This window comes from Sitophilus oryzae, unplaced genomic scaffold (assembly GCF_002938485.1).
Source record: "Sitophilus oryzae breed Bouriz unplaced genomic scaffold, Soryzae_2.0 scaffold_381_pilon_pilon, whole genome shotgun sequence".
In the NCBI taxonomy this organism is placed as follows: domain Eukaryota; kingdom Metazoa; phylum Arthropoda; class Insecta; order Coleoptera; family Curculionidae; genus Sitophilus; species Sitophilus oryzae.
Genome location: NW_022146953.1, coordinates 209,763 through 232,262, shown reverse-complemented (window position 1 = coordinate 232,262; position 22,500 = coordinate 209,763). Strand labels below are relative to the sequence as shown.

General features: G+C 32.4%; 4 protein-coding genes across 10 annotated transcripts in view; 1 reads left to right on the top strand and 3 right to left on the bottom strand.

Annotated features, from left to right (window-relative positions):
• LOC115885410 (transcriptional activator Myb) overlaps window positions 1–17,279 on the bottom strand; it is a 35,622-nt gene extending 18,343 nt beyond the window's left edge. For all 4 annotated transcript variants that reach the window (XM_030904314.1, XM_030904315.1, XM_030904316.1 and 1 more), the window contains exons 1-3: window positions 17,108–17,279; window positions 2,536–2,671; window positions 2,062–2,211 (exon numbers count right to left, since the gene is read on the bottom strand). In XM_030904314.1, the coding sequence (XP_030760174.1) occupies window positions 2,062–2,211; window positions 2,536–2,671; window positions 17,108–17,145 (324 nt within the window). In that variant the 5' untranslated portion in view covers window positions 17,146–17,279. The remainder of the gene's footprint in view (window positions 1–2,061; window positions 2,212–2,535; window positions 2,672–17,107) is intronic.
• A 66-nt stretch (window positions 17,280–17,345) lies between these two features.
• On the top strand, window positions 17,346–21,106 carry LOC115885413 (dipeptidase 1-like). Of its 4 annotated transcripts, none has more exons than XM_030904323.1 (11): window positions 17,346–17,453; window positions 18,840–18,913; window positions 18,963–19,029; window positions 19,090–19,246; window positions 19,408–19,537; window positions 19,610–19,760; window positions 19,819–19,885; window positions 19,935–20,111; window positions 20,169–20,247; window positions 20,623–20,843; window positions 20,902–21,106. In XM_030904323.1, the coding sequence occupies exons 2-11, from the start codon at window positions 18,868–18,870 to the stop codon at window positions 20,953–20,955; spliced, it is 1,149 nt and encodes a 382-aa protein (XP_030760183.1). In that variant the 5' UTR covers window positions 17,346–17,453; window positions 18,840–18,867; the 3' UTR covers window positions 20,956–21,106. The 4 variants fall into 4 exon arrangements, with proteins under 4 accessions (XP_030760183.1, XP_030760182.1, XP_030760184.1 ...); XM_030904322.1 differs by having other exon boundaries at window positions 17,364–17,502; XM_030904324.1 differs by lacking the exon at window positions 17,346–17,453 and adding an exon at window positions 17,468–17,486.
• Window positions 17,783–18,610, bottom strand: LOC115885414. The gene is made up of 3 exons (XM_030904325.1): window positions 18,401–18,610; window positions 18,243–18,349; window positions 17,783–18,044 (listed from the first exon to the last, which is right to left on the bottom strand). Exons 1-3 carry the CDS (start codon window positions 18,462–18,464, stop codon window positions 17,889–17,891), a joined length of 327 nt encoding a protein of 108 aa, XP_030760185.1. The 5' UTR covers window positions 18,465–18,610; the 3' UTR covers window positions 17,783–17,888.
• LOC115885412 (sister chromatid cohesion protein DCC1) lies at window positions 20,866–22,482 on the bottom strand. Its single transcript, XM_030904319.1, has 3 exons — window positions 22,376–22,482; window positions 21,258–22,316; window positions 20,866–21,082 (listed from the first exon to the last, which is right to left on the bottom strand). The coding sequence occupies exons 1-3, from the start codon at window positions 22,381–22,383 to the stop codon at window positions 20,977–20,979; spliced, it is 1,173 nt and encodes a 390-aa protein (XP_030760179.1). The 5' UTR covers window positions 22,384–22,482; the 3' UTR covers window positions 20,866–20,976.
• Window positions 22,483–22,500: the final 18 nt, after the last annotated feature.

The window sequence follows — 22,500 nt, the reverse complement described above, 5'->3', positions numbered from 1 at the left end:
CGCTCTAAAGTTACGTATAAATATTAGCGCCAGAAAAATATTCCAAACATTCTGCCTTTTTATTTTATTTTCAATTCGCTCTCAGTTGTTTACCGAAAGTAAACTTCCGCTGATTCCTAGCGGCAGACACCAATCACATAAATTTCAACTAATCTACTCCCTGTGTTGATTGGAATAATTTTATTGCTATTTACTGATGAGAAAGGAAATGTACAGTATAATTTAATCTCAGTTTCGCTCTGTAATACGCTCTAAACAATGAGATAAATGATTTTACCCTGCTTAGACTTTTTCCGTATTTCCCTAGCGTTATATGAATATACACATACAGGGTGGCGCACGTCATTCGCCTCGGTTGATTATACGAAAACGGAAAGATGTAGAAACAAAATATTTTATGGGTATATGTGAGTGAAATTATTTTGAAATAAACAGGGTGTCTCAGAACTAAGATCCATACCAAAGTTATATTTTTTCTTACGAAACACCCGGTATTTTATTTCATTTTTGGATTCTTGGGCCCAAAAAAAGACATTTATTATAAAGGTTAAATATGTTTCAACTCATTGGTTTTTGAGATATTTAAAGATATTTAAATATGCATGCTACAAGAGAATTGATTATTAAGACCCTGTACATTACTTTTCAGAATTAATTCTTGTGCTGAGTTTAAAGGCAAAGAAATAAACTTTACTGAAAAATGTTATTGCTTCCTTAAATTTATACAGGGGTAACCATTTATTTTACATAAAAACTTTGTTATTTCAAATGCAACACCCTGTATCTCCGAAACTGAGAATTTTAGGACATACATTTATACGAACTTTTTTACATATTTTTATCTGCAGAATATGCTGCCGAAGTTTCCGGAAAGTTTTTACGGACCATCCTGTATAATAGAAATAACTAATTCATATTGAAATATATGGAACAAACAACTTCCCACACTCAAAAAAAAGCCAAATGTGGCTCCAAATACGCCGGAAGTGCAAATTATTACAGTGTGACATCCAAATATGTGGTCAAGTGACGCCATATGCCAGTAGAAAAAACTCAAACACAGGTGGCGTAGCTATCGGTATAGCACCGTCCTTTTAGAATATTTGTTACACTTGAATAATAAGAGTGAGAATTGTATATTTTAAACCATTCAACCCTCTCTATATTTTCCATAAAATTCACATAGTAAAAATATACAAAAAATCCTATTTTTATACGTTATTTTACTTAATATACTGGCTGAAATAAATAAAACTGTTTGTACATCAAAAAACATATCTTGGTGCATAGAAAACACCCTGTATAACCTTCTTGTTCATACACAAATTGCTACTTCTGAAGCTATAATGAGATATGTCGAAATACGTTTAAAAAACACCTACTTCCACATGGTACAATTGAAAAAATAGCCAATGGGCAGATCTAGCGAAGTAGGGGAATGAGTAATAATAGATAATCATCGAATTGGGGCATCCTGTCTACAGACGTTAAAATTTTCTCTTTAAATAACATACCTATCTTCTCGAGCACTAAAAAATACTTTTGAATAGTCTGTTTATTTAAACTAACCTTATATCATGATTGTTTTTTAAAAATATTACAAAAAAAACAACTTAAGGTTTAATTTGATACGTTTTGACTGAACAGCTACAACGTTAAGTGTAGACGGTGCTTTACACAGAATATTTGTTATTCTTTGAGCATTATCCATGGCCCTTGCGAAATTTCATCATACCTTACTTATTCTAAATCACAATGTAACCTCTGTTGTTAATTTCATTCAAGATTATTCAACAATGCCAAGGTCAAAACCTCTACGTAATGGCTCATCGTGTTTAACAATGATTAGATCACCGGTCCAACTAGTTTTCGAAGAACAAACATGATCCTAAATAATATCTCCATTTTTTTTCATCTTTTAAAATTTCAATTCGTTGATTTAATTGTTTTAGTAAGTCCCATTATTTCAGAGAATACATATACCTATAGATCACACCAAATAATCTTTACTCCTTATAGAAATTCATTATTGTAATTTTAGTACCATGGACATTAGCTTACCTCTTTGGTCCACGGTCCTTTGACCAACTCCGGATTGACCACTTTGGTCCATCTTTGCTGACACTGAATGTCAGACCTGTCAGGAAAATGCTCAGCAATCAGATCCCATTTTTCGTCGTACTCCTCAACGTAATGCTTCAATTTGGCATCCTGCAGACAAAAGAAAAACATCAGAAATTCAGGAAAGTCTATGTACAAGTATCATCAACACCCTGTATATATGACTATTTTAATTTTCATGTTCTTCTGAAAGCGGTATTATACCGTATCTACTATCGAAAAAAAAATGGCGTCCAAGACGCAGAAGAATCGATGATAATTTTGGCGAGGTCGAGCTCTAGACGTCTAGAAAAAAACGGTATCTATAATAATTAGATTTCTAATCAGATTTTAATTTTTATTTATTTATGATTAATCATCTTGGATGACTGATATATACAGGATGTCCTAAAAACGATAGAAGTTTATACAGACCTCCTCTTTACTCCAGCGACCCTTGTTACATTGTTTCTTTGACTTGCTGTTATGTTGTAGGTCTTCTCCTGCTAGAGATTCGTCTGTATCTTCGTTATCACTGTTATCTACATCCGAATCTATGTCTTTCTTAATCCTGGAACAATAATAACAAATATTACATTGAAGAAAAGATGTTATATCCATTTAAACCGGTCAGCATTAATTTTTAGGTTATCAAATTCATTTGAGATTTTACTCAAAACATTAAACTAATAAAACTAATAAAAATAGGCAAATGTAAGGTAGGACTGGAAAAATACTTTTATTATTTGTGTATATATGTATCAATTATTTTGTTGTTTATGTGTTCTGTGAAATAAATAAATAGTACTTTCCGTGCCAAATACACTTAAAATGGCATATGTTTTGTTTGAAACACCCTGTATAAACATGGATAATTATACCGATGTTATTTATTTATTGGTGTGTCCTGCCAAGGTATACCGAGACACCCTGTGTATTTATTAAACCTACTGATGACCTATATAATGGGTAATTTAACTTTCTTCAGATGGCAGGTATGAAGAATGATGTACAGGTGCATATTGTCACGGTTTTATAGACAGATCATTATAATTTTTTTCTTCTTGTTAATTCAGAGAACAGCTTGTACAGGGTGTTGCGTGTTCCAATTATTATTACCTAATTACATATTAATTGTTCTAGAGCAAAAAAAATGTTTAATATTACAAAAAAAGAAAGATACATATAATTGAACAAAATATACAGGGTGGTCCGAACTGTATTCCGGAAACTTCGGCGGCATATTCTGCAGATATAAGTAAAAAAAGGTCATATAAATGTATATCCTAAAATGCTTAGTTTCGGAGATACAGGGTGTAGAAGTTTCATTTTTATTTCGATTTTTTTCCAAATAATTTATGAAGTAACGTCAATATTTGGATGAAAATTGGTGTCTGGAAGTTTTTTGACGTGATAAATTTGATTTTGATGTCAATACGACTGCTACTTGTAGAGGGCGCCACCTACATATTTTTAACTGGTTTAAAGAGTAATAACTTTTTGTCCGTACCTGTATAAAACTGCTGACTAAAAAATATACATTTACGAAGTTTTTTACGTAAAAAAGGTCTCTTGGAAAAAATCGCTACGAGTAATGGTTCTCGAGATATTTGGAATCGAAATTATCATTGACATAAATTGAACATAGTTATTAGAAATGATAAATTTGAAATGTTTTTGTGCCAAAAGTTCAACAGAAACTCTTTTATCATCATTTTTTTGCAGAAAAATTTATGATTAATTTAAACAGTTTAAAATTAGTTTAAAAAATCAAAATAAAAATGAAACTTCTACACCCTGTATCTCCGAAACATATGAACTTTTTTACTTATTTTTATCTGCAGAATATGCTGCCGAAGTTTCAGGAATACAGTTCGAACCACCCTGTATAATAAAGTATAAACGGGATAAACCATTCTAGAACAAGCAATTTTTTTTTATAAAGAATGCGTTTTTCACAAAATGTCAATAATAAAAAAGTTTTCCTCTTGTAAAGACCAATCCGGGGACATACTGTATAATATCTCTTCTCAGTCATATACAGTAAAACATGAGTAATGAGACCCTGTATAAAGTAAGTGCAAATATTTTGTAAATCTAAAAAAAACTGTCAAAGATATAGTAGCTTATCTGACTAAATTCGCAAAATTCTGAAAAAAGGGCACGTTCAAATAAAAAAAAACGTCTTGGTAATCTTTATTTCCCCCTTTTCATGTCCAATTTGTCGTGTAGTTAGCCATGGGAATCGAACCCTGCACCTTTTTACATGGAATCCCACAAAATTGCGTGAGAAAAACCTTGAGCAAAAGACCTTTTTCCTTCACGATGAGAACACAACTCAACATTACGCAATCACATTACTAAAATTAATGATTTTGATTTCTGATATAGACAAAAATACATAGTTATTTATTTATTTATCAAGGGTGTTAAAAAATAATCTAAATATTTACATACATAGATGCCACGTTTATCCTTAATTCCCTGCACGATTTGACAACGTTGCGCAAATCTAACGCAAGTGTCCTGTCTGAAAAATGAAAATAGGACCAAACAAAGATTTGTAGGATATAAAGATCTGAATAGCAGCGTATTTCTACAACCCTTTTCTCTTTTAGTTGTGTAAGATGCAAAAAGGGGGTCGAGGCACTATTTTCAACCCTTTTATACATCCCCCGGGTGGTACATGGGAATAGTAATGGCCTAGATAAGCGAGAGTGTCCTAAAATACGAGGAACAGTTGAAAACATAGTTAGATCTTTTTTTTTAAACTTTGAATAAAAATATCACACGAAAAATATCATCAGAAATTTGGCTAAAATTCAAGCTTATCCTACATCAGAGAGAATTGATATGATTCTATTAGTTGGTGAATGCAGTGTGCATTCACCAATTAATAGAATACTGAAATGATCCTGATTTTATCTAGTCTCGTTTTCTTTTGTGAGGATATGTTAAAAGAATGTTTTACAAAACTCGATCAACTATTGTCGACAACATGAGAAAAATTATTGTAGCTGCTTTTCGAGGTAGAACTCCACATAATGCCTTTTGAAATGAAAAGATCCTTTTGAAAAGACAATCATTTTATGCAGTTAACAGGAAAGGAAGCATTTTGAGCATTTGATTTCATTTTAGCTAATTTTTGTCACATAATTATAGGTTTATATCTAGTTTTAATTCTGTAATAATTAAAATATGTTTTAAACGTGTATCTTTTTATTACCATTGAGTATTTTACTCAACAATCTTTAATTTTTGTTAAATTAACAAAAGGTATATCACAGCCACCCTAGATTTTTTCAAATAATAAAAATCTACTGACGCAAAATCATAAAAATTAAAATATCTAGGAAAATCTTTGACTGAGGGGTAGGCAACCTTAATAATATTTTGAAGATATATAAATTCCCCATTGAACGCCGCAAAATATACTGGATGTTCCATTTAAAATAACGGAGTAACTTGCTTTTAAAAGTGACTAATGTTCCATATTAATTTTGTCACACCCTGTATAACTTTTCGGGTCAAATTTCAATTCGGTTTAACATACGATGATTAGTGTAATTAAATATCAGGCTATACAAGGTCAACTAAAATTTAGGTAGCTTGTTATCGAAATTTAAAATTTACTCTTCATTTTCACAAAATGTGAAATATCTCAAAATCCTTAGATTTTGGGTATATGCTTCTTTAATAAAACTCACCTTTATTTTTTTCCTAGAATCCGAAAATCAATTAATATATAGGGTGTTCCATTAGAAAAAACACAACTTTGATGTGTAATTTTTTTTGGGGACACCCTGTATAATTCTATATATTTTTATAAAATCCTTTCAGTTAACCTATATATGCTGCCAAAATTTTATTTCGTTCACTACCGTTCTCGTTGGAGCTGCCGCGGCGTATGAGAGGCGCCACCCTGTATAAACAAAAAAGTTAATTTTTGACAATTTTTATGCCAATTCCTAGTAAATAGCGTCGAGAGAGATTGACCTCTCTAAAATTATCATCGAGTGAAATTCCCCAGCCTCTTTGACACCGTTTTTTTTTCGATTACAAGGTATAATTTTGAACGTGCCCCGGTATATTTAACCTATATAAAAGCACCCTAAATTTTCACTATCAAAAAAGGGATGTAAATCTAGCTTGATAATGGCAAGAAGGGTTCAAAATAGAAAAGAAGAATTTTATTCAATATAATCCACCTGGTTGTGTATATTACAGCAGATTTTTTTTAAATCCTTTCATTCATAATGCTAATATATGATCGATTTTTTTTTATTAAAGAATAATTAATATATTTGTACGATAATAAATAATATCATTAATGATATATGTACTTTGTGAACTTATTTTTTAATTATACTAAAATAGTTATCAAATCACTTGCTTTAAAATTATTAAATGTTAAAAAAAATTATATTCAATAATTTATTTAGAACTAGCGTTTTGCTAGCGTGTACCAGCGATTTCGTTCGCGTCGAATTAATCATTTGTAATGGTGATGATAAAGCAAAGCAAGAATTTCCATTAACATACAAACTGGATAAAATTTTCTCACATTTATGTCAGCATGAGAAAAAACAATATGGCGATATTATTATATAACTCGGTAATATTTGAGGGTTAGTTTCATCTCGTTGGAATTTGACTTTCGAAAAATCCGTTTGCCAAAAATAAGCTTTTTACGTCAAGCAGTTTAAGCAGAATCGTGGTTAAGAAATCGCCCAACTTTTTGGAACACCCTGAATGATTTTTTAAAAAATGTCAAAATATGTAAAAAAGAACAAATAAATTATGCTTGTCCAAGCGTTTTTTCCGAAAGACTAACCGTTTTTTAAATAACAAAAAATATTGTAATATTTGAGGGGCGTTTTCACCCTCTTGGAATTTGAGATTCGAGAAACCCCTTCTTATCGAACCTCTACACCCCCACAGTCAATCCGTTTGCCAAAAATCAGCTTTAAACGTCAAGCAGTTTAAGCAGGATCGTGATTACTCAATGGTCATATTTTATGAAACACCCTGTATAAATTTATAAAAAATCTTAAAATATGTAAAACAACAAAATAAAATATACGTGTTTAAGAGTTTTTTCGAAAAACTCACCGGTTTTTAAATAAAAAATATTTTAATATTTGAGGGATAGTTTCACCCCCTTAGAATTCGAGTTTCGAAAAAACCCTTCTTATCGAACCTCTACACTCAATCTGTTTTCCAAAAATCAGCTTTTTACGTCAAGCGCTTTAAGCAGGATCGTGATTAATCAATGACCAGATTTTTCGAAACACCCTGTATACATTTTTAAAAAATCTTAAAATAATGTAAAAAAAACAAAATAAAATATACGTGTTTGAGCGTTTTTTCGGAAACTTGACCGTTTTTTAAATTAAAAATATTGTAATATTTGATGGGTGGTTTCACCCTCTTGGAACTGGAATTTCGAAAAATCCCTTCTTATCGAACCTCTACACCCTAGAATCAACCTGTATGCCAAAATTGAGCTTCTTACGTTGAGTGGTTTGAGCAGGATCGTGATTAATCAGTGTGTCAGTCACTTAAGGATTTTATACATTAGTATAGATATAATGGGAAATGTCATCGATCGTCATTTCCAAGCCAACTGGACGCCATTTTTTTTCGATCATACGGTAGATATATTAAGAAATGTTTATTGTGCAAAACTGCAAAAACGTTCATATTGCCTTCATTTTTTTACTAATTCTGGTCAAACATAACCGCAGCCTTAAAAAAGGAAACAGTAAGCTTTTAATTCATGTCATAACTAGCTAAACAATACATTTCCTGTAATTATACACCGCAAATACCCCTTGAAATGAAAGGAAAGAAGGTCTTATTAGACCAGAGTTCCTTGCCTCTAAACCTAGTCTTTTAATGTAGCAAAAATAATAATAAAGAAAGGGTTACAAAGGAAGCCCTTTGTTTCAAAGAAGGGACAAAAGACTCAACTTCATCGATTATTTCCGCTGAACAAAGGCTAATCTTTTTAGCCCTTAAGAAACGAATGTATAGGAATTATGGGTGGATGATTTTGAAAAATATAGTTATTTTAAAATCTTTGAATCAAAATAAAAACACACTACCAGGCATGGTCAGTTTATATACACAGGATGTCCCTTAAATGTGCACACCGTCAGGACATTTCAATAGAGTGAATCTGCGACACTAAAAGTGATTATAAAAATTTCCCAGAAAATGTTAACAAAAATGAGAAATTTTCAACAAATTTTTGGCAAACAAATAATAACAAAACACTGACAGTTATTAAGAAAACGCCTTGTGTATTCGGAAAGAACAAACTTACATACAGTTCATGTCAAATAAACTTTTAGCCATGTGATTAAGCTTGACCGGTACAGCGTTGTAAAATATTTTAGAAAACAAAAATAAATTAATTATAAATATATAAACAGTTATTATTCACATCAAGAAAACTCACCTTTTTACCAGCACTTAAGGGATATAAAGGCCCATTACCTTCGCTTTTTCGTTCAAAATATTCTAATAATGTTGCGATGAGTTTTTTACGGCTATTAAGCTATCTTGTTCGCTTCGCACTAAAAGAGGTTCTAAAAAGAACAATGTTCGACCGTAAAGTCTGCTAGCTAGTAAACACTTTCAAGCTAAAATATCACAACACTATTTATTGAAAAGTTTAATTGATATGAAATATAAGTGTAGTAATTACACAGTTTCGAAAAATACGCATAACAATGAGGATAACATCATTAAAAGTAAGACACAAAAAATGGCAGCTGAAAGTTACTTTTATCAAAGGGGCATCAAATATAAAAAAAATTACACCGAAATATTCTTCGATCTTTAAATTATAAGTAAATTTAATAAAATTCCAAAAAATTGGGTTACAGTATATTTTATTTGATTGACTGGCTTTAACAAAGTTGTTGTAAAATTTAATTTGTGTTTGGCGTTAAAGTAACCTTGATCTGGTTCCAAATTAAAACAAAATTATCAGTCAAAGGTCAAATACAATTAATACAATTTCATATTATTTAAAAAAAAATGGCGCCGGGAGGCACGTATAGCCGCCCATACTAAAATATGTTAATAATCATTTATCTCAAAAACTGCGACTTATTTGATGTTATTACAAATTTTGTTGCAAATATTATTCTTAATCTTAAATTGAAAACCGCGTTTCGCTAGCTACTGTAATTTTGGAGTTACGGTTTTTTAAAAATTTTAACCCCCTCCCATACCCCCTTAACAACCCCCCACCCCACCAAAAACTAATGGCCAGCTTCTTGGGTGCCACAGTATTTTTGTACCAAATTTGGTTAAAATCGGTGTAGCGGTTTTTGAGTTATCGTGTTACAAACGGACAGACAGACACCATGAAAATATTTTTTATTTAGGTCATTTATGATCCAAATAACACATTTTGAGTGAAATTAATAGCCTACCATACCTAAAAATAATTTTAACTTGCTTTAAAATCAATAATTATTGATGCATCTAAGTTGAGGTTAATTCTCATCACTAGAACGGCTGGACCGGAAAAAAAGACACATATGTCCTTGTGGTAAGGGCTGACATGCTCTATAGAGTCAACTACGTCCCCCAAATTCTATTGTATTTACTTCTTGAGCTTAATATATACTTAAAAATACTTTCTGTGTTCTTTAACCATTTGATTCTAATCTTATTTGAACGAAATCGTAATCGAAAGGGTGGAAGAAACAAGGGTTTCCTGCATGGCTGACCACGCACAAAGGGTGAGTACAACGTCGATATAAAATTAGATAAAATACACATTTAAAGGTACTATCTTTAATCGTTCTAGCAACCAGAAGATCCATATTTAATGCGGTTTAAAAAACAGTCTTGTCTGTTTAACTCCGCGGTTAAAACGAAAGTGTATGGAAGCCTTTAAAGTTTAAAAAACTACAACAAATCTCTTTGATACCGCCGTCTAAATTAAAGTAAACATTTGCTTTGCGTGTGGGGAATTCTCGAGACGCCATATGGTAAAGGTAGCCTAACTGGAGTGTCTCTTCAAGAAGTGTTTTTATCTCTGTCTTTACGTGCTGTTTTATAAGCTATTGTCCTTGTCTGGGTACATTATTTGTAGTACTCATTTAGAAATGAACATGACCTTATATTTTGGCGGGATTTTTTGAAAAAAAACGCCTCCTACCTTATACAGAGCATTCTGAAAGTGTGTTTTTATTAATTTTACAACACTGTATTTGTTTCAACTGGATTGTTAACATACCCAAAGACATCCTTATTGTTATAAACGCTGAATATTCAGTGTGGTACCTTTCTTCAAGGCATGGGGGTAATATAAATGTATTTCCTGTAAATAGGAAGAGGGCACCGCCCACTTAGTTCACCCCATAATAAATTTTTAATAGTCCATCTACCAACTGTTCCATTAAAAAGAGTGTCTTGCGAGTATCCACAAGGAAAGGCCACTATCAGGCACGTGACTACAATTTAAAAAAAAACTAATTATATCAGTGGCGTAGGGTTACTGTGTTAAATGTGTTTACCACATAGAAAGTACTGTAAAATTTAGCTAGAATACGAAGTGTTCTGGGAGTAGCTACAATTAAACATTTTAAATAGTTTTTCGATATTTATTTTTTTTATAATATACAGGGTGGTCCGAACTGTATTTCGGAAACTTCGGCAGCATATTCTACAGATAAAAATAAGTAAAAAAGTTCGTATAAAATGCTTAGTTTCGAAAATACAGGGTGTAAAAGTATCATTTTTACTTCGATTTTTTCCAAATAATTTCTAAAGTAATGTTTCAAATTTATGATCTCAGTTTAATAACTATTTAGTCAACATGTTTAATGTATGTCAATGATGACAGATATTGATAATTTCGATTCGAAATATCTCGAGAACCATTACTCGTAGCGGTTTTTACCAAGAGATCTTTTTTACGTAAAAAACTCCATAAATGTATATTTTTACTCAGTAGTTTTATACAGGTATGGACAAAAAGTTATTACTCTTCAAACCAGTAAAAAATACGTAGGTATCGCCCTCTAAAAGTAGGAGTCATATTGATATCAAAATCAAATTTCTCATATCAAAAAACTCCTAGACACCAATTTTCATCCAAATATTGATGTTACTTCAAAAATTATTTGGAAAAAACGAAATCAAAATGAAACTTCTACACCTTCGAAACTAAGCATTTTAGGACATACATTTATACGAACTTTTTTACATATTTTTATCTGCAGAATATGATGCCGAAGTTTCCGAAATACAGTTCAGATCGCCCTGTATATTAAATTATTAAATTTATATTTATATACTAAATTTATATTACTTTACTTTATATTAGAATTTTGTTTCGGCGACCATATATATACCGGGTGCGTCTCAAAAGTGGCTCTAACTTTATTTTTTCTGTTAAAAAAACGAGATTTGGTATGGGAGTATATGACATAAATTAGGATTGATTGACGTATTCAAATGTTTTCTGGCACATCCTGTTTCACCGGAAATAACTACAACTTTTGATTTTTAAATGGCACCCTCGGTATTTTTTTACTTTATTCGATAGAAAATAAAACTCATATGGTTTATTTGAAATTATAACTAGCGGTTCGTAACGAAAATTTGACTTGAAATACCAAGTGTGTGGTATCAAATTATTCGTAAAAAAATGCTTTTCCCAAATATGCTAATGAGCCACCCTCGTTCCATTTGAAAAAAATGAGATATGATTAAAAATACGATTTGAGTACTTTTTAACCGCAGCCAGGACAAGACACTAAAAACATTAGACGATCAAATCTATTTTTCCAAAGCTTCAATAAAGTAAAAAAATAGCAAGGGTGCCATTTAAAAATAAAAAGTTGTAGTTATTTCCGGTGAAACAGGAAGTGACCAAAAACAATTGTATACGTCAATCAATCTTAGTTTATGTCATATATACTAACATACCAAATCTCGTTTTTTTATCTGAAAAAATAAAAAAGTTATAGGGGTGAGCCACTTTTGAGACGCACCCGGTATATACCTAAGGTTTTTTTTCCAAAAAATAACATTACATATATTAAATAGTAAGATTATGATCCAAAGCCAACACATCAAAAACTTACTTGAATTATTCTATGCTGGAATATCAAGTAAACAAATAATCTGATATGATAAAGTCCCCCTATTAGTAATTTCTACTAAAGTACGAAAATAACTCTAGTTTACAACTATATTTTTATTTGCTTATAACATTAATATTACACATAAAAAATAATTTTTATAATTAAATAGTAGAAATTTAATAGTAACGTATATTTCAGTAAATTTCATTAACCTACGTCAATGAAAGCTATTTTATCGAAATGGCCACACTTCCTAGATGCATTTATATCCCACCTGTCTTTGATAGACCTGGGGTTAGAAACCTTTCTACATATACCCTATGTCTCGTACCTTAACCCTGGGATACAGTTAACCTCAAGTTTGTTGAACTACATACACCTTTTTTTTCTTATCAGAAAAAACGCGTATTTTTTTGGCACTCTTTAGATTCCATTGATTTATCTTTATAAGTAGGTAGACCGAAAGTATGTAGCCGAAAGTAAAAAAAAACGGCGTCAAGAGGAAAAACTTCTTTATTATTGACATTTTCAGAAAAATGCATTCTTTATGGTACACTTTAAAGCTTAAAAATGTTCTTTTTTAGTGCGCAGTGTACAAGATAGCTTAATAGCCGTAAAAAACTCATCGCAACTTATATATTTATAATTAATTTATTTTTATTTCCTAAATTATTTTGATTAAAAGAATATATATATTATGCAACCAAAGGCAATTTTTCTGCTTTCAAAAAACTATTCTCATAAACCTGTCAAAGTTATACAGGGTCATACAACATGCAGTCTGTGTGAACAAATAAAAAATAAATTTACTCAGTGCGTATCTAGACAACACCCCTTCCCCCCACACCCCTAAATATATTTATCTATCTTTCTCTTTCGCTCACACTAAAGGTAAACGTGAAAGATATGTTCTTCCCTCTCTCTCTCTCGATGACGTTTCCCCCGTATATATCGATCTACGAGGGGTCACGAAATGCCATCTGCTTGATCGTAGGGACTTCACCCCGCCATATATGGGACCACCTGCACTAAAAGTACGACAGAACCAGCCCTCCTGGTTGGCTTACGTGTATTTTTTATATACGGGGTGTCAAAAAAAAATATAGTAGTGATAGATAAAAATAAAACAAAAACAGGTCATTTAAAACAACAGTAACCTCAGGTAACCTAGCAACAAAGAAAGTGTCTACCAGCAGCGTTAATACAAATATACCGGAAGATTAATAAATAATGCAACATTTGTGACGTTTTAACTTGCTCTTATTTATGAGACACTCTGTATAAGGCCATTGGTCCAGGCCGCTTGCATCTTCGTGTCGATTCAATGCTAAATAACCTCCCAGATTGCGGGGCGTGTAATTTCAAACCAAGCTGTAAAATTAGTACGCTATGCATAGGTACACGTATTATGCAGTCACATGACACCCACATGCCACATGTGCATACGAGAAAACCCACAAGCACTGAAGGGGACGTATTATGCACAAAGTGCATCTTTTTTAAGACAACTTTCCTCAATAGCTACACACATTTTTCCCCCTGCCTTCTTTGACGCCGTTTTTTTTCGATCGTACGGTGTTATTTATGAAAAAAAATGATATTTTTTGTTTTTTATTTTCTTTCAAAAAAAAAAGAAGAGAGAAGAAGAGTATACAATACTAGCACTGTAGTTGTAATTATACAAGTTTTTCTAGTTTGTAATTTTCCCACGCTTGTCCTATGCGTTCCCCTTCCTAAAACTATTCCCTACGTGTCCAATCTAGGGGGATGGGAACACAAGGTAAGCCCTATACGCAATGTTGCACTAGCTATTACTTTATTTTTGTATGGTGTTGTCCTCAGAGCGACATAGTGTAGTAAATCATAGTAAACATTTGAAAGCGTACAAAACAATTAAAAAAAAACATTTATAAACATATAAGTTTACTTATTGATATAAGGTTTTTTTTAATAAAGTTCTTCATCGTGGGCAAAATAAATTGATGTACTATATATAATAATTATAAAAATAACAAAAATGAAGATAAATAACTAGATATAAAGGAACGAAGCTAAATCGAAAAATGTGAAGGAATAATATTCTTCAATCCTTCTTACCTAACAGATAAAACTTTGGGCCTAAAACGGAAGACAGATTTGACAGACTGAACAGAACGTGTAGACGGACCTTTAGGACTGATTCCTAATTAATCGAAACTTAAAAGAAGCTTGTTTCAAACCCAGAATTCTAATACAAAATGACAAGAGCTACTACTGTACTAACATTATTTTTATGGTAAAGGTGTAGATTTTTTTGGGACTACTTTATAAGAGCTGAAGGGTTTGTTATTTCAGCTGCCACCTACAATAAAATGTAAATAGATCTAGTGTCATGTTTGAGCCCTCTGAATCGGCACGTGTTACTGTCAACACTGTCAAAAAAGGTGTTGTACATCTCTACATTTATGTGGGTGTTGATTACAAAAAAAATCTGATAAGGATTTTATGTAATAGCTATTTATGTAACAAGTTGCAAAAAGAATGTGTTTTAAGCACGGGACAAAGCCGAGTTGGACAATGCCTGGAGTGCTTAAAACACTCTTCGAAAAGAATTTCATACATAAAATTTTTTGTGAAAGCGGATAATTTGAGATTTTCATGCTATTATTATTATTTATTTTTAAACATTTTTTAAAATGTTCTGGTAATCGGTTTCTAAAGCATTGTTTATGCATTGTTAATGACAAAGTTCTGTCAAATTCAAACGTCGCCGTATTTCCTACAAAGTTTCGTGAAAAAATGAGTGATAATGACGAGTCTTTGGATATTCAACAAGCTTTTTGGGCTATCGAAAACAAAAACATTGCAGCTTCTCAAAGGTGCAAATGAGAGCACAAACCAAACAATCGAACGTCTCCAGCCAGCTGTCATGAAAAATCGTCTTCGAGACAATATTCTCGTCTCAATGGTGTTTCTATACCATTAAAAACAACAGTACCGATATGCGGAAGGCACGCTTCTATGTGACAGCTGCTCGGGGCCCTCAGTACAATATTTCTTCCTTTCTTTGCGGCGTCTTGAAGGAAGAATGCGAGATCGGGGGCAAGCCTGTGACGTCTCGTGCTAGGGGTGGTGACCTAGCAGCTGTCACTCGGCGCGTACTGCGACGGCTTTTCTTTTTCTTCCGTAGTATGCAAAATCGATTTCGATGTGAAATTACCTCTTTTATGAAAAAAAAAGTAGTGTCTTAAATGAGTACCATAATTTTCAAAGTAAAATAGGTCGGTTATTTTGGACTTATTCTAGATCTACCAGCCTTAAATAATATCTTAGGATTATGCAAAATGATCAAAAAAGGAAGCCAAAAATGCGATAATATACAGGGTGTTTTAAAAAAATACGTTTTTAAGGACCTAATTTTGCAAATAATTTAAAAACGTCTCAGCGAAAGAGTTCCAAAGTGGCCCCATTAAAGTTTCATCTAAAATCAATAAAGGTACCAATAAACGACACCCTTAAAATCTACAGGGTCTACAATATATCCTGAGTCGATCTGTAACCCGGTAAATCAATCTTTTACCGCCTTGAATTAATTTTTCATACTTTTTTCCGGTTATATAATTCCATAGATCCTACTGGGCCCCAAAGACAAAAAAAAATGATGAATTAAGTAGGTAAACAATTCATAAAAGCCTGGTTCGAGTGCCTAAAACGTAATTTGCTATTCAAATGTTTAAACTAATAATAATAATCTTGTTCCACACACATACTAACACACAAAATACTGATGATGATGTCATTTTGTAACCGAAAACGTGAGGCCGCTAAATGTACCGCATGTAAACAAATTCAAATTGTTAGCTACGTTGCCGTAATTTACAAAAAATCAGGTAAAAATAATAATTTTTTACTCCATGGAAAAATATTGGAAAATTAGGGAAGAAAGCTTTCGAAACTCAATAATTCATGATTTCCACCGTTTTTTACCCCCCGAAAGAGCGATTGGCTCCAAAAAAATCTTAGTTTATTCACTACAAACACTTTTATGCAAAAATTCATACTTCTAGGCTACATACTCTTCATTACAGCTGGAGATTGGAACCTTTGGAGTTACAACAGCAAAATACAAACACTAGTTCACCAAAAAACTTTACATTTATCACTGGTTCTGGTAACAAGTGTTTAAAAGTAGTGTTTTGGTACATTGTGGTGAATCAAGGAATTGAAGAACCTTTGTGCAAGTTCTTATGCTTCTAAAACCAGGGGTTACAATGTTTTATACAAACTAGCACCCCCTAAAGTTTTTTTTTCAAAAATCGCTTCTCAATGCTTAATTACGTCACCAAAGGGAGCTTTGAGCGAAAGTTTGTGCTTATATTGCAATCAATTTTATAGTAGAACGTTACAAGCTTAAATAGATAACTACTTAATGAATTTTATTTAAATATGCTTGCTGAAAACCCGAAGAAATCATACTCCTATATGCTTAAGACACTTGGTATACTACGGAATATTGCCTCCAAGATACTTGAACAGTATAATCATCAAAATCTAGCACTATTATTGCTTAATAACGTTCTTAAAAGTTAATAAAAAGGATTTTGGAGAATCTTTTTATGTTATTATCAGCTCAAAACATGGCTAACGCGCACTTCATAGTTATCTTACGTCATAATTAAAAGTCTAACCTAGCTGAGATTCGTGGCTTATTTACACGTAAAAAACCGAAGTTTTCGCCGATTTCCAGCAAAATAAACACGTCCAAACATAAACAAAACGAAAAACAATACAAACAACCGGACATATTGGCGGGAAGACCACAACAATGCAAGTTAAACGGTCATGCCAGTGGTCTGGGACATGCCACATCCAAGCGCGCCGAAAAAATCGTTAAAACAAAACAATTTACTTACATTGCGAAGTTCTGGTTGGTCTGGTACGCACTGGCCATATCCTAGCACGGAACCCGCAGCAAAAATTGCACTCACAGAGTGTAGCCGTGTTTACAAACGTTAATTTTCCCCTTAAAAAATCTATCGCACTACGCGGAGTCTTCTACCGAACTGACGTACTGACGTCTGTCAACTGGACGGAGCGCGAATGGCATTAAATTAGCCGCGCATGCTTGTTGGCGATTGGCGCAGAGGGTCTGTGATAATAGAAGCCGTAATTTTTATTGTATTCTTAATGCCTTTTGTTGTCGATTTAAATCATTTTTATATTATGGACATGCAGATTCGTCAATGAGCTGTTAATGAGGTGAATAGTGCAGATTTTTTCGATGTTAATGAGGTATTTATGGAACTACGTAAGTCAGCAGCTAGGACCGTTAAAATTTTTGAATATTTGAATCGTACTTAACGTTAAACTTTTGTTTATAAGTGACCTATGATCCTCTTAATGCAAATAAGGTAACTTTTTATGTTTAAAAGTGCCAAACAATAAGTTAGAGTGATAAAGAATAATCCAGTTTAGTAAATTCTTAAATATTAAAGATTTCTTTTCATATCTGGATACCTATACTGTTTTTAATTATTTTTTTCTTACTTATATCACTTCTGTGGAACAATAAAAAATTGAACACCAGCTTAGAGTAATAAAAAATTAGTTTATTATGTGAATTGTTAAGTAAAATGAAAGTCTTTGGTATAGATAACAAAAAATCTTAAATATTTCATATTAAGGTACAGTTTTTTATACAGTTTTCTCGGTATTTATTGAATTTACTTGGTTCCTATCCGATATAAAATCATTCTCAGAAGCGTTCTTTGATTGGTACCTTGTTTTTGGTCTTAAAATCAACCTCCCATCTTTGTCAAACTCTTTGTTAAACTTACTATAGTCCGGAACCTAAAAAAAAATAATGTTTTGACACTTTTAAGACACCTGTTTTGTCTAAAAAGCGTCTTTGAAAAGCCGAGAAAAAGATAGAATAAGGAAAAGTCGCCGAGAGCTAAATCTGGAGAATACGGAGGATACTCTAGCACCTTAAGAAAAATAAGGTTGATAAACCCGCTTTCTGATGTGAAGAATAACTATTTGTAGTACCTTTTCGCACATTTTTCGTTCACAAGAATACTGTCTGCCGCTGGGACTGCAAAAACAAACATTACAATCCACTTTGAACAGGGATAATGGTTTGCACATTGAACATTCTGCAAAAATAATGTATTTTTACCAAAACAAACTCAGGGAACTAAACTTACCTGCCGTAACTATTAAAACTGTAACAAAAGAAAGAATAACTATCAATTTATTAGATATATTCATGATCTTTGTTAATCTCTGCCTACTTAACTACATACACAAAGAACTTAAATGCGTGTAGTGTTAAATTTTTTATTATAACTCTGAAAAATCTAGAGGAAACTACCAATCAGATAGGTACGTTCCAGTTCACTGCGGTTTCTACATAAACAAACCTTATTTAATTACTTAAAAGCTCCGTACGTGTGTGTCATCTTAATTTTAATTTGTCTGGGTTTCCAGAAAAAGCATGTTTATTTTCAATGATTTTTTTTCGACAATTCAACATAATTCGTATGCATCATTTTATATTTAGATAATTCTTGACCTTTGACGTGCAGTATATTATACTTTCTGTCTTATCTCATTACTTTCGTTACATATTTAACTTAATTTTAGTTAAAAAACGTCATTTCAAACAACTAAGATGAATAACTTGATTTTTCTAATACTGTGCATCTTTTTATATGGAGGTAAGATTTTTTTTTCTCTCTACCTGTATTTTTACCTAAATTATTTTAGGAATTCAAGCAAAACCGGATGAAATTCCAGGTAGGACAGCCCTAGATAATTTCCCATTAATTGACGGGTACAGTTATACCTTAAAAAATAAGATTTTCATAATTTATATTCGTAATTTTCTTTTAAGACACAATGATTTACCGTTAAACCTACTGAAATTGTATCACAATAAATTGGAGAAGTATAATTTTCATGAGGATTGGAAAAGTAACCCTTTAGCTGCAAATTGTGGCCATTGTCACACTGATTTCCCCAAATTAAAACAAGGAAAGCTTGGGGCACAGGTAAGTGTAAAAACTATAAACAATTTAAAAACTTTATATTGATGACTTTTACACAGTTATGCAACTAACATTATCACTGATATTACGTCAGTTTCCGCGTATTACTGGTTGCATATCCACATCCCACTAATTTTTGCTTAGTTTTTGTTTATTTCTCATAGTTCTGGTCGGCCTATATAAACTGCCAGCACAGCAAAAATCAAGTTGCGGAGACGATTGATCAAATTGACGTCATAAAACGATTGGTCCACAAATACCGGGATGACCTTCATTTTTCAACCAGAAGCGACGGTAAACCTCCAATCGAAACCGCCTAACGGTTGTGGATTTCCCTCCAAAAAATTTGATTTCAAAACTTTTTAGATATTTTGACAGCGTTTCAACAAAAGAAAATCGCGTCCTTCATAGGGGTCGAGGGTGGTAATTCCATTGACAACAGGCTTTCTGTTTTACGAGCCTACTATGACCTAGGAGTGAGATACCTGACTTTAACGCATTCTTGCAATTTGGACTGGTAAGATCAAAACAGTATCAAAGAAAAGTGATTTTTTATAGTTTTTTTAACACAATAGGGCGGATTCCTCTATCATAGACAATGATGCCTATAGTCCAAAGAAAAATCTGACTGATTTTGGAAAAGTATGTTAAGTATATATGGACAAAAAACATAATAAAAATCAAATTCTAGGCTGTGGTGCTTGAAATGAACAGACTAGGGATGTTGGTAGACTTATCTCACGTATCAAAAAACGTAATGATCGAAGCAATAGGTGTTTCTAGAGCGCCAATAATATTTTCTCATTCATCGTCAAGATTTGTTTATAATCATACCAGAAATGTGGATGACGATGTTCTAAAATTATTGGCAAGTGTACTCTATATGACAGTCTGTCAGAAAATATAATTTTTTTTACTTATGTAGAAAGAAAATGGTGGTATTATTATGGTTAATTTCTTCCCAAGTTTCGTAGGAGACAATGGATCTATTTCCGATGTAGCAGGTAAAACAAATAATAATATGAACCTCCCTTATTTCGAAGGGATCCTCCTTTTATCTCTATAATAACTGAGTTCTTACGAGAACGGTAGTAGACCAAGCTTGGAGAACAGTGCAGTCGTTATCGGTAAATCAGTTCAGCGCTTTTATTAATATTTTATTTATTGTTTTTCTTCGTAGAAATTTTTATAAAGATTATGTCTCATTTACGTGGAAAAACGTTACAAAAAATAAAACTGATTTGGTATTTTTGAAATTTGCCTATAAGTTAGTAATGCTATTTAAAATTGCTCTGAAAGAAAACTATATAATATATAGTTATCTTTAAGTTATTTTTTACTAGTATATTATACTTAGTACTCAAGTAGTGATCTTTCAGATCATATCAACCACATTGTTGATGTTACTGGAGCAGACCACATAGGTATAGGCGCAGATTTTGACGGTATTCCCACTACTCCCACAGGTCTAAAAGACGTCTCAGAATACCCTAATTTATTTGACCTGCTCAGAAAACAAAACCCTGAAAGATGGACCATAGAGAACTTGGAAAAATTGGCGGGAAGAAACTTTGTAAAGGTTTTCAAAAAGGTCGAAGATGTTAGTAAAAATACCATGGTTATTATTTGTATAAATAAATATATTACGTTTGTTTTAGGTAAAGTTGGAGCTTATCAATGAATCTCCTAGAGAAGACGTTATAAATAATTAGTATTTGACAGAAAAGGACAAATTATTTTGCGTGTTTGGCTGAATAGTATTTGACTCCATCGATTTTGGAAGCTCTGGCATGTTTGGCCAGCAAAGCGTTTACGTCTAGTTTGTTTGTTGTTAAAGGCCTAAAAAATAAAGAACATTCTTCATTAAAAGTATTTTATTCACGATATATACCGGGTGTCACAGATATGGCTTTGATTCTCACAATGGTTTAAATTAAAGCAAAGTATATATCCTCGTCACTTATTTTGAAATACCCGGTATATCACGATTTTATCCAACTACTATTGATCTTACTTGATATAAGGTGAAATTTCAGGCACAGTCCACTTGTCTTTAGCCTCAAACAATATCTTAAACCTCTCAATCACATTATCGGGCAATGTATGCTCCTCGAAAGACCAAATAACACTTGGACTTGATTTCCTATTAATTATTGCAACACCGTATAACATATCTTCACTAGGTACCATTCCTTCTGGCACTGAATCCTTCCAGGCCTGCACAAAGTCCTCAAAATTGAATTTACCAGCTTCCTTAAGCAAAACCCTAGCAAAAAACTGACATATGTTATGTTCTTTGTATCGGTACAGTTGTATTCCATCGATAACATGAGATTCTTCAGTGTATTTTTCAAATAAACTCTTAATAACATCTTCAGAAACAAGGTCTTTGAGTGTATCGCAAGTCTCATCAAAATCTATAGTATCCAGACCCCAAGAATTTTCATCTATCAATTTTAACATGTAAGAAAGAACTCTGAAGTGATAATCAAATTCTATTTGTCGAATTTTCCCGTCTATTTCAACTAAATCCATTGTTTTTAGTGCATCGGCCAGTTCTTTATCCGAAGCTTGTACAATATCTTTAAGCTCTTCCAAGGTGTATAACTTTTTGTCACCTAATTCAAACTCATACTCTGGACCTTTGTAAGTTGTTTCACTCAACAGATCGTAGAGTTTGTGTAAATGAGGCCTCCCAGGCACTGCCTCGAGGTACTCTTGAAAAATGCTACAAATTTGAACTGTTTCTACAGTTCTCTCACTGTTTTCTGTAATATCCGAACTAACCTTAAGTGGTCTTACCAGGAGAAGATTGTTAGAAGTCTCTGCTTCAGTTACATGGAATGTGGAGTCTTCGGTACATAAAACAACCTCATCATTGTCTTCTCCTTTAATGTATAACGGTCTGTTTTCTTCGATTACTTTTAGAAGGTCATTGTTTAACTCTAGTAGTCGAAAATCATTGTTATGTATGTTTTCAGGGGCAAAATATAAGGCTTGAGATGTGGGAAGAATTTCCTCCTCTGTAAGCTTGGCAAAATGTAAAATCCGGTTGACATCGCTTAAGTCTCTTCTAAATTATCAAAAAAAACTAATAATTCGCCATAAAAATACTTAATTTTCAATACTTACTCGCTCATAGTTTACGAAATGAAAAAGAAATTCACTTTGTTTACTTTTATAAACACAATTTCCCGCGCTTTTATCTATTAGGTTAAAGAGTTTTCCATTGAATTGAGCAACTACAACCCTGGTCG

What these genes read in the sequence shown, in the direction of transcription:
- LOC115885414 (XM_030904325.1), bottom strand. Translation starts at nt 18,464, where the DNA reads ATGAATATATCTAATAAATTGATAGTTATTCTTTCTTTTGTTACAGTT. An exon ending in AGTTTTAATAGTTACGGCAG is followed by an intron (nt 18,350 to 18,400) that starts GTAAGTTTAGTT and finishes TTATTTTTGCAG; the next exon opens with AATGTTCAATGTGCAAACCA. An exon ending in AACGAAAAATGTGCGAAAAG is followed by an intron (nt 18,045 to 18,242) that starts GTACTACAAATA and finishes ATTTTTTTTTAG; the next exon opens with GTTCCGGACTATAGTAAGTT.
- LOC115885413 (XM_030904323.1), top strand. Translation starts at nt 18,868, where the DNA reads ATGAATAACTTGATTTTTCTAATACTGTGCATCTTTTTATATGGAG. An exon ending in ATCTGACTGATTTTGGAAAA is followed by an intron (nt 19,886 to 19,934) that starts GTATGTTAAGTA and finishes ATCAAATTCTAG; the next exon opens with GCTGTGGTGCTTGAAATGAA. An exon ending in TTTTCAAAAAGGTCGAAGAT is followed by an intron (nt 20,844 to 20,901) that starts GTTAGTAAAAAT and finishes CGTTTGTTTTAG; the next exon opens with GTAAAGTTGGAGCTTATCAA.
- LOC115885412 (XM_030904319.1), bottom strand. An exon ending in GAAATTTCACCTTATATCAA is followed by an intron (nt 21,083 to 21,257) that starts GTAAGATCAATA and finishes TTTATTTTTTAG; the next exon opens with GCCTTTAACAACAAACAAAC.